General features: G+C 39.1%; 1 protein-coding gene across 6 annotated transcripts in view; it reads right to left on the bottom strand.

Moving 5' to 3' along the window:
• Window positions 1-1238: 1238 nt before the first annotated feature.
• ARK2N (arkadia (RNF111) N-terminal like PKA signaling regulator 2N) overlaps window positions 1239-10556 on the bottom strand; it is an 85618-nt gene continuing 76300 nt past the window's right edge. For 4 of the 6 annotated variants that reach the window (XM_019464148.2, XM_019464149.2, XM_019464153.2 and 1 more), the window contains one exon: window positions 1239-4717. In XM_019464148.2, the coding sequence (XP_019319693.1) occupies window positions 4528-4717 (190 nt within the window). In that variant the 3' untranslated portion in view covers window positions 1239-4527. Of the gene's footprint in view, window positions 4718-9966; window positions 10035-10556 lie in introns of all 6 variants that reach the window. The other 2 variants (XM_019464151.2, XM_019464152.2) reach the window with 2 other exon arrangements.

Here is a 10556-nt window from a genome sequence, read left to right as displayed (position 1 = left end):
GTTCACAGTGTATTTTCTAATTGTTACCAGGCCCCTTTCCAGTGCAAGTAGAACTAAAAAAATTCTTGAGGAACAATAAGAGATCGAGAAGTGGTATTTTAGGAAATATAGGCCTCATTCTCCCCACCTCCCCATTCCCCTTTACATGAAGATAAGTTACAAAAGTCATGAGATGCTAATATGGAAGTTCCTCTCATTTGTAGAACCAAATAATAAAACCAGAAAGTAGAATCAAATTAAAAGAAAAGTTCTTTAGGCTGTTTTTGAAACACCATACATTTGATTCAATGTTTGACCACGTGCAAAGTACATACAGTCACGGCACCCTGTCCTGGTGCACTGGTCTCTGAGAAGCTAACTGTCAGCTGACCTTCAGTTCCCAGGAGCAAAGGTGCCTAGCACTAGGAGGCTTTCTGCTCTCTTTAGAATCCCACTGGTCCTAGCTGGGAAGGGACGCAGGGGCTACAGGACAGCCAGAGCAAAGCTACTTTTATCAAGACCTAACACCAACGGTCACTTGCAAAACATTTTGGGAGTAGGGCACAGCTACTGCTGGGAAAAAGTTGGCACACCGATAAGATCTGTTAACAAAATATAATCCGCTTTCACATCCAAAAGCTAACTTAGGAGCTGCTCCAGGCACCATCTAATTAACTGAAGCAGATAGAAAAAAAATCCTCAGAAATTATGATTGTTTAAATACACTCTATTTTATTTTGTCTTAAAATAGTTTAACCTTTATGCTACAGACTTATTTCAAAAAACAGAAAATCTTATCTTGCACCAAAAAATATATATATAACACTCTGTTTTATTATTATTTTTTCTCCAAAGACCATTAAATACTAAATGGAAACAAAAACTAAATAATGAATGTAAAGAAGAACCAAATTTTGTTTTAAAAACTAGAGTTGCACATTTTAAAACATTAATTCTAAGCAATGATTTGTCGTCACTGCATCAAGTCCACACTCACACTCCAGCAACAGCAGATCTGTTAACCACCAAGTGCATTGGTTCCTAGCCATACAATGGCTAACATTTCATTTTCATGGTAAGAGGAGCAAAAGGCTTCATATGACCTTTGTACTCTTTAAAAAACAAAACAAAACAAAACAACAACAAAAATATTTCCTAGTTATCCAGTGATTTCTCTTTTAAGATCACTACCCTTTAAAATTTGTTAAAAGAATAAGAAGTATGTAGTGTTTTAAATAAAATGAAAAATACAACAGCAATGGACTAAAATACGTGATTATTTTAAACAAACAGTGCACAATCTGAGGAAGTTTGGTTAGGGCGCAATCATTTTTATATATACATGGAAGTCACATCATACACATACTGGAAAACAGAGATTAGGGGGCTCGTTGCATTTTAAAAAAAAGTTTAAACTAAAAGACAACATTGTGTCCCCAGCTCTTTCAAAAACTTTGTGACACAGTATAAAAAGCAGGCAACAAATTCATTTTGAAGTTACCTATGGTGGTGCTATTCTGCTAAAAGGAACAGTGAACGATGGACTAAGTTAGAAAATCAGACGGTTCATATTCACAACTGATGATAATAAAAGCAGAATTTATGCAATGCTCAACTGTAATAAATCCTGGAGTTCACTCAGTCTGGCCCCTTCCATCAGAATGGAAAGACAACTACTGGTGAGTAGATGTATATGCTCTAGGGCAGCCAGGATGACCTGAGAGCTAGTTACTGCTCTGTGGTTTCACACTGGAGGGGAGGGGAGGGAGGAGCTTAACTAAATTGGTGCCACAATCCAACCCGTGACCCAAGTGCACCACTTGAGCAGAGACACTACTTTGAATAATGTTCTGTGGAGCATAAAGAAGTACTGATGCTACCAAATGCCAACACTTTAGTTAAAAAACAATTCCTTTAAAAGAAATTTCAAATGTCATTGGACTTGTTTCCCACAGAATTCTATCAGTAAAACACCTTGCCAGAAGCCACACCCTCACTCTTCTGGATCTGGCAATGAAAGAAGAGCTCAAACAGTCTCTCTACAGTTAGTAGGTGGAAAAATCCCAACCCTGTAGGGGGAAAAAAGCTGAGTGTTTCTACCATCCCCCCCTCTCCCCTTTTTGCATGTTAACTTCTAAATCGCTGTTCTGGCAACCAGTCGGGTAGTCAGGATGCTGAAACAGGGGCAGGTGTGGGAAAAGTGCAACCTGGTGTAAAAACACAAGGCCACAGCGCCCTGCTCCCAATCCACTGTGCATATAGCACACCAGAAGAATTCTCTTTAGAAGATGACTATTGGGGGCTAAAGGAAGTGTGTCATGGGAAATCACCTGCTGTGTGGAATCAAACAAAACACACTATTAATGTAAGAATAGGTAATGCGAAAACATTCTTTAAAATGGGGCTCTGCCCTGATACTGGGGAAAAAATAAGCTGCAAAAACTTCAAGTCATATAATCCACTCTATTCTTGTCCCAATGATTTTCCTGGAAAACACAGACCAGAAATTGTACATTTCTGCTTTGTCTAGCATTTTAATTCAAGTCAAAAACAATGTGTAACAGTAAAATTCAATAAATTAATCCTAAAGTAAAATGTGAAGGTCCAAGGATACACCAGTAGTGAATCTGCAGAAGGTCCTATTTAGCTCTGGCCTCTGGATCTTTGGTTTTTGTCTAGAACTGTGGCCATGTGAGAGATCTGATATATGAGGTGCTAAAACTTGAGGTTCATGATCTTTTAAAAGCCTGATTAAAACTAGATTGGCAGAAAAATATTAGTTGATGAAGAACAGAGGCCAGATCAAATGAGATGCTACGAGAGAAGACCAAAGAACACATGCTCATACCCATTCCCATGGAAGAGGTATATGGAATAACTAAAGCAGCAGGAAGAAGGGTAAAGGGATAAATGAGTCTTTATAGAAAAACTGGAGAAAAGGCCAGGCAGGTGGAGCCAGGCAGACTCTGACGCATGCACACACAAGGGTGTCCCATTTGTCTCGGTGGCCACACCACACCTACCCTGCACAGTCCCATGTGCAGAACAGGCGCTTGGTACATTTAGTATGTCCACTAAATGACAACTGAAAATGGTACTTCTCGTGCTCTTAAGATAAGGAAGAGCCACCAAGGCATTTGAGGAGGGAGGCAAGGGTTACAGCAATGTTATATGGTAAATATGGAAACAACAACAACAAAAAGCAAACAAAAACCATGGAAAAACAAAAAGATGAGGTCTTCTAAGCCAATAGTACTTCACTCCTCCCCGTGCACAGTACATAGTGTTCTAACTAGGTATTGCTTGTAAAAGAATTCACTAGTAACTACAACATGTTATAGGAAAAAAGGTAGTAACTAATGCCACAAAACTCCAACACTGGCATTTCCTGAATTCCCTGAAGCTCCTAACCACCCTTTGCTTATTTAGATACTGTAAAACCTACAGTGTCATTTATGTGCTTTGCATCTGGTTTCTTATGGTTCATTTTGATTTTTCCACTTTTAGATGGTAGAGGAGAAAAATACCCAAATATAGCATCAGGTCTATTTATACAGCTCAAGCGTTACTTAAAACAGTTGTTGTACATCCTTTACAGAGAGACCAGCTATGAAAGAAGGCACTGCCTTCTCAGACTTGTAAGTGCCCACAGTCTTAGAGACGAAGACAACTTTTCATATTCTACTTAAGTAATAGGTTTCTGTGTTCTCCTGTTATGTAAACAAACCAGGAAAAAAAAGCTGAGGGACAAAGATTTTCTTACTGATCTCTCAATGCTCTCCTTACATGCCCAGAAAACCTCATGGGTATCTAACTGAAATGCCTCTGCCCCAAAAGGAGACATTTTCCAAAAAATTATGAATTATTGCAACAAGGAGACCAACTAAGTCACCTTAGCAGTATTTATAAACACAAAGGGGCATATCAATTATTTGTGCTGTGGGAAATCAGCCAGGAGCAAAGTCAGGAAAGAAGGCAGAAGACTCAAGCTAAAAGAAAAGTAATACTTCTGTCTTCTATTTTTAAGGACAGGTTTTCAAATGCACATGCCCTACTAGGTGCCAATAAGGACCTGACTAAATGTGTGCAAATGCCCTAAGGTAGGAGTGCCAATGGGTGGGCTGACAGTGGTCAAGGCTAGATATTAATTTTATTACACAGAAAAATAAATACAAGATTCAAAAACTGAAATCCATTTCACCTGGTAGTTAAAATATTATTCTAAAAGGAAGGCAGAGTTTCCTAAGATTGAAAGTCACCAAGTAAAATGAAGTTGTCTAAGTTGTCTAATAAAATTCATCATTCTCCTATTCCTACTGAGGGGAAAGAAGAAATTCTTTTCTCTGTGCTAAGTTATTTTCCTAAGTGACTTCTTTTAATTAAAAAAAAAAAAAAAAAAAGGGAAGTGGGGGCAATTTTCCATGAGTTTGGATTATACAAATGCCACAAACAGCTTCTGAGGCTGAAGCTATGACAATGAACTTCCATGTCACAAAGAGGAGGAGGAAAAGGAAGGGAACAGTGCAGAGGAGACACAGTGACATTGTATTACAGTAGGTATTTACGTCTGCTATCCTCATCCAAGGTAAGATCAACAACTTCCGCAGGTGAAGCCCAAGTCTGCTGGGGAGTCACAGCAGTCCATGACTGTGTTTGCCGGGTGCTGACATACTGCGTGCCCGAGCCATGCTTCCACGAAGAAACACTCTGAATCACACCTCCTCGAGGATGAACACACCTGCAATTGAGATGAAGAATAAAAGTATAAGTACGGTTAATCCCACTGTAGGAAAAATATAAGGCAATATGGCTTCACTAGCACGGAATGATACCTTCACAAAGATAAGCCTATATGAGTCTGTGAAATGTGAGTCTGTGAAACTTCCAACCAATATCCTTCCCTTTTTCCTCCCTATTTGTCTCCCTCCTTGCCTTTTGTCAAGTTTAGTCTAAAAGTGTCAGAAACTCCTGAGTTATGTCTAGATCTGTTACTGACAATGCATAGGTAACATGATGTTTCTCTGAACACATTTAAACCTCTGGGGTCTTCAGGACAGGGCAGAATACGAATCCAGAGCAAAACTGGGATACCCAAACAATCTTAATCTAACCAAACGACATGGTAAGAAATGTAAGTACAAGCTGTTTTAAAATAAGTCCTATGCCATACTGGGAAGAATACCTTCAAAGACAGTATTAGTAATACTCTTTTACAGACTGGATTTCTAGAAGTCTGTAAGTACTAGGTCATGCATAAAGGATCAATTTTCCTTATCCTGAAGGTCACAACAGAACACTTGGCTCATTCATCTGAAGTGCTTACGTGCTTTAGTTCAGTGAAAGTACCAAGGTTGAAGTACTCAGTTAAGGTTCTTTAAAAGTGCTTTATCAGAGGGACAGAACTGCCTTGGTGATAAATCTCACCAAAAGCTCACTGGAAGAAAAAGGTTTCGAAACACTGACATAATGAATTCCACATTCCAGTCAAATGATAAAACTGAGCCTCCAGGATGAATCACTGAGTAACTGGATTCAGATGAGAGGAAGGCAGGCACTCAAGCTATCGTTGCTACTTTTGTTCTCACATCCATCACATCCCTATGTAATATATGTAAGAAGTGACAGTTGGCAGGATTCTAGTCACATTAACTACTATAGTGGATCTTGAAAAGCTGTTTAACAACCTGTGTACAATAAGCGATGCTGGGTCACTTGAGAATTCCAGCTTTGATACACTGCTACCTGCACTGCTAGGTTCAAAAGAACATTAGGGTAACAATGGACAAATTTTAGCTGCAGAACTGCCCAAGGACCCCTAAGCTCCTGGAAAGAGGTCCTGTTCTTACAAAGGTAGCTTGAAAACTACTCCCTTACCGAGTGAGGTGCCGAAAAACAGATCCCTCAGGGCCAGAGCAGAGCAGGGGGCAGAAGGTAGATGTTACCATACCAGAGGCCCATCATCTGTTGAGAATGGGTTAAGTAGCTACTAGCCCAGAGGCTACTATGTTTTCAAAGATTAGCCAGTGAAAAGCATTAAAATAGGAGACATAAAGTCCAAAGGCTAATCCAGATCTGTCCAACGCATTAAGTACACTCAGATGGAAGTGATCGTGTAATCACGGAAGAATGTCAGCCAAAGGAGTCCATTCAATGTTTACAGAAACAGTTTTGATGACTGATGGCACTAGAATACTGTTTCTTAAGCAGTCTCACCTCATTGGACAATCCCAACAGACCTATGAGGTAGATGTGGAAGTTACTATCCATACTCAATCGAAAGCAAAACGGAGGGTTAAAGGGGTTACATGATTTGCCCAGGGTCATACTGCATGACAGTGGTGGGCCAAGGAGCTTCAAGCCAGGTCTGATGTGGAGTCCAATGCTTTTCACAACATCACGCTGTCACTTCACAAATGTGTATGTTAAGTTAGGTAAGGCAAAACACAGTGAGAGTCAGCAGAGTGCAAAGATAGGCCCAGATTAACGACTTAAAAATATAAAGTTCTTCAATAATTCAAAAGCTCATCTGTACAAGTACTAATTAAAGTAATCGTAGCTAGAAATTTAGTAGAATTCAGAGAATGAATGACTACAGAGAGAATCGATGTCATCTTTGGCAGAATTCCTAGAAATACTTCTGAAATAAAAGAGGTATTTAGTCCCAACTGTTACTCTATACTGCTCCCTAAGTAATCATACAAGGGATTGACTTTAAAAGGGATCTGAGCCAATCTGCTCATTTTACAGAAGAGAAAACCAAGGCCAAAAGGCAACTGTCCAGGGTCTGAAGCAAGGTAAGCACAGAACCCAAACAAAACGAGGTCTCCGGCAGGGAGTTTATTTTCCACTAAGTAACTATGCCTTCCTCAGACTACAGCTGAAGTACTGTACTGTGTCTGGTTGTAAGGAGCACTGCTTAGCCCCTGGGAGTCATTACAGCAAAGCAGATTCTAGAAGGTACTGATACTATACAAGAGTGAGAGGTGTAGAGCCACTATTTACTACTGAGGAATGATGGATAGAGGGAGAATAAGGAGATGAGGCACTTCAACTATCTAAATTAGATCACTTCTGTAGTTATATTACAAATGATTCCAGTTACTGGAAACTAACTTGGACTACTTTAAGCAAAAAATAGAATTTGTTGGAAAGACACTTGAGGACCTCAAAGAACCTAAGGATGATGGGATAACTAGGCCTCATTCACTGGACTCAAGCCCCAACCTCTCAGTCTGTTTCTCTTACTTCAAAATTTTAGATTCTCTGGAGAATGTGATGATTCCATCTTTAGTCAAAAGTTCTCCTGGCTCCTATTTAACTGTAACTAGAAGGTCAATTCCCAAAGAAGGGAGAATCGCCATGGAAGAAGGTGGCTACTCCATCTTGTACAGAGATCTCAAGAGCAGACTAACAACCATCAATCAGTTTACAGAGGGAAGCTTTAGGTGATCATGACTATACAACAATTACAACTACTATCAAATGGAATCAACTTCCTTTTACGCTCTCAAGCAAGTGCTGGGACATCTATCAGGAATACGAAAGAGTATTCTAAGAAGACTTCTAAGGTTATCATTGAGTTTAAAATTTTTAAGAATACAGGCAAAACTCTCCTTTTAGAAGTCACGGGGTGCAGTGGTGGGAAGGCTCTGACAAGAAGATGGTGCAAGAGGGACTTCTGTTTTTTGTTTTTGTTGTGTTGTGTTGTTTTGAGAGAGAGCAAGCAAGCCAGACAGCAAGCACAAGTGGGGGAGTGGGGTAGGAGGGGCAGAGAGAGAGAGACAGATGATCCCAAGCAGGCTCTGCCCTGTGAGCACAGAGCCTCATGTGGGACTTGAACTCACAAACCGTGAGATCATGACCTGAGCAGAAATCAAGAGTTAGTTGCTTAACTGACTGAAACACCTACGTACCCCGAGACTTCTGTTTCTTGATCAGAGTGCTAGTTACCGGAGTATGGGCAGTTTGTAAAAACTAAAGCGTACATTTATGACTTTTCTAAGTGTGTTAAAGTCAATAAAACACTCAAAAAATTTTTTATGATTTAATGACCTCAATCATCTTAAATAAAATGGTAGCTAAGAGATGGATGAGGCCAGAACAAGGCTTTTAACACATTCCCTTTTTAAATACACAGCAAAAGGACTCATGCTGGTAAACAAAGAGTGCTGGAGAAACATTTCAACTATTTTATAAGACGGTGTACATTACAGATCAACTTATACCAGATAGGGAAAGGTTTCAGGAGGAAAAGGGACCAGAACAATTGTTATAAGCCCTACAGAGATGCCCTATAAAAACAGAAGTGAGAGACTCAAAATTTTGTTAAGTCTATGCACATAAAATATACAGTTTCAGGTATTAACACATACCCTTTCCCTGTATGATGAAAGACATGGAGGGGGAACATACTCAGCTGTTTTTAAGTTTGTTTGTTTATTTTGAGAGACAGTGAGCGAATAAGCGGGAGAGGGGCAGAGAGAAGGGGAGGGAAAGAGAAACCCAAGCAAGATCCATGCTATCAGTGCAGAGCCCAATGCAGAGCTCAACCCCATGAACTGTGAGATCATGACCCAGGCAGAAATAAAAAGTTGAATGCTTAACCTACTGAGCCACCCAGGAGTCCCATACTCAGCTGTTTTTTTAATTCATCCAAACTAATTCTAGTGTAGATATAGGCTTTGTTTTCACAAAGCATTTAATCTGCATATGATTGACAATAGGTACAAAACATAATCTAGAGTCATATTTTGAGTCCTATATTCAAGAAAATGCTTAGGACTCACTTCCCCCCAAAAAACCTACTTTATAAACAGTAAGTTTTGATAGAATAATTTCCTGCTCTTCATATACTGAAACCAATAAAGGAGAGACTTCACAGTGGAAAATAAAAAACAGAGAAAGAGGGCAGGCTCTCATGGTCAGCTTTAATACAGTTCATTTACTATCCTAAGAAAACAACATTAAATATTAATCATTTTTGCTCTCATTTACAGAGCCTGAACGTGACCTCTTAGATAACATTCCTACTTATTTTTCCTAGCTAAAGATGAAGTGAATCTTCGTGGCTTCAGAGAAATGCCTGTCTGCCTCCCCTGCCTTTTTAGGGTTAATGTTTACAATTAGTTCTAGGAAGCAATCGTCTTAAATGCAAAATGCTTCTAGCATCAACTCTTCTGTTGTGGGATGAACCAACATTAAGACAAATGAACACAGGACCAAAGACTACAGTGAGTGAGGTTAGGATCTGATTATTCCCAAAAGCCTCAGAGGACAGGTATCAAAGAAACTGTTCTAACAGTTCCGTAACAGAAAGATCTGTGCTATATCCATTTATCTTCCTAGGACAATTACCAATGAAGCTGGCAGAAGAAAAGGAAAAAGGAAAAAGAAAAGTATCGGCATGAGGGCCATAAATTAAAAGTTCTGGCAAAATTAAGTGGGCACAGAGGAGCTAGAGGTGCTGGAAAAGTCTCTATCTCATTGGCAAAGAACATCTTGTGAAACTGGACTGTCCAAAAATTAACTCCTAGAAATGATAACATTTAGGTAACACAGAGAGTTAATTACAACAATACAAGGCAGCCATAAAAGATGCATTCAAACCATTAGTTCAGAAGGCATGCTTTCTAGTCTATGATTAGAAGAAACACAGAAGCTAAAGGAACATATCAAATCTAAATTAAAAGAGCAGGTAAAGATATTAACATGCAAGAAAAGAAAAACTTAAAAAAAAAGACACACTATAACTAAAATTACTGAGTGCAATGTCAAACAAAATTCTTCCAATAAGGAAAAACGGCAATGCAATGCAAATCAGAGCATTCCCAAAGAGAAAAGCTCAAGAACCAATTCTGAGTTTTTAAAAACTCTCAGCCCACAACAAGGTAGAATATCAAAAAGAAAAAATAAGAACAGGACAACTAAATCCAAACAAAACATCTATGCATGCAAATCAAATTAGAACAAAAAGATGTGGATCAAAACCTAAAACCTTTTTCCAAGCGATAACCCTGCCAGAAGCCCATCAATACTTCATAACTGCAACCCTAGACCTGTAAAAGAAATAAATTCCAGATGAGATACAGGCAGCCAAAAGAGTAACTCTGAAGCAACCAACAAGAAAACTTCTCCCCCCACCTGCTCCTCAGCTTTTAATCTCAATTATTTGAAAGATTATCATGCTTCCTCTAAAGAAAGTGCTAGAAAATGTTCAGAAAGACACAAAAGAGCCAGTAAGACTCTATTCAGTCCTCGACCCAAAGACCAAAATAAAAGACCCTCTCAGAATGACACAAGCGTCAGCCCAAAGTACTCTAACGAAACTTCTCAACGCCAACATTCTATTGTATGGGCAGCATTAACCACCACTGAGATTTCATAATACATTTGTCACCTCTAAGACCGTATTTCCACAGGATTCAAACCAAAGTATCAGAATACATCTTTATGCTTCAGAGCCTGTAAGGAAAAAGTCCTTGAAAGTAATGTTATGTACTGTATGTTATTTAAAATGTAGTCAGCCACTTGACTTAGTTCAAGAGTGGAACAAACATATCTATAGAGTAAAATGACAA

The sequence above is a fragment of the Panthera pardus genome, unplaced genomic scaffold (genome assembly GCF_024362965.1).
Source record: "Panthera pardus isolate Hobbes unplaced genomic scaffold, ASM2436296v1 HiC_scaffold_15, whole genome shotgun sequence".
NCBI classification, from domain to species: domain Eukaryota; kingdom Metazoa; phylum Chordata; class Mammalia; order Carnivora; family Felidae; genus Panthera; species Panthera pardus.
Note: the sequence above shows the minus strand (reverse complement) of the source record. Positions and strands in the feature narration are given on the sequence as shown.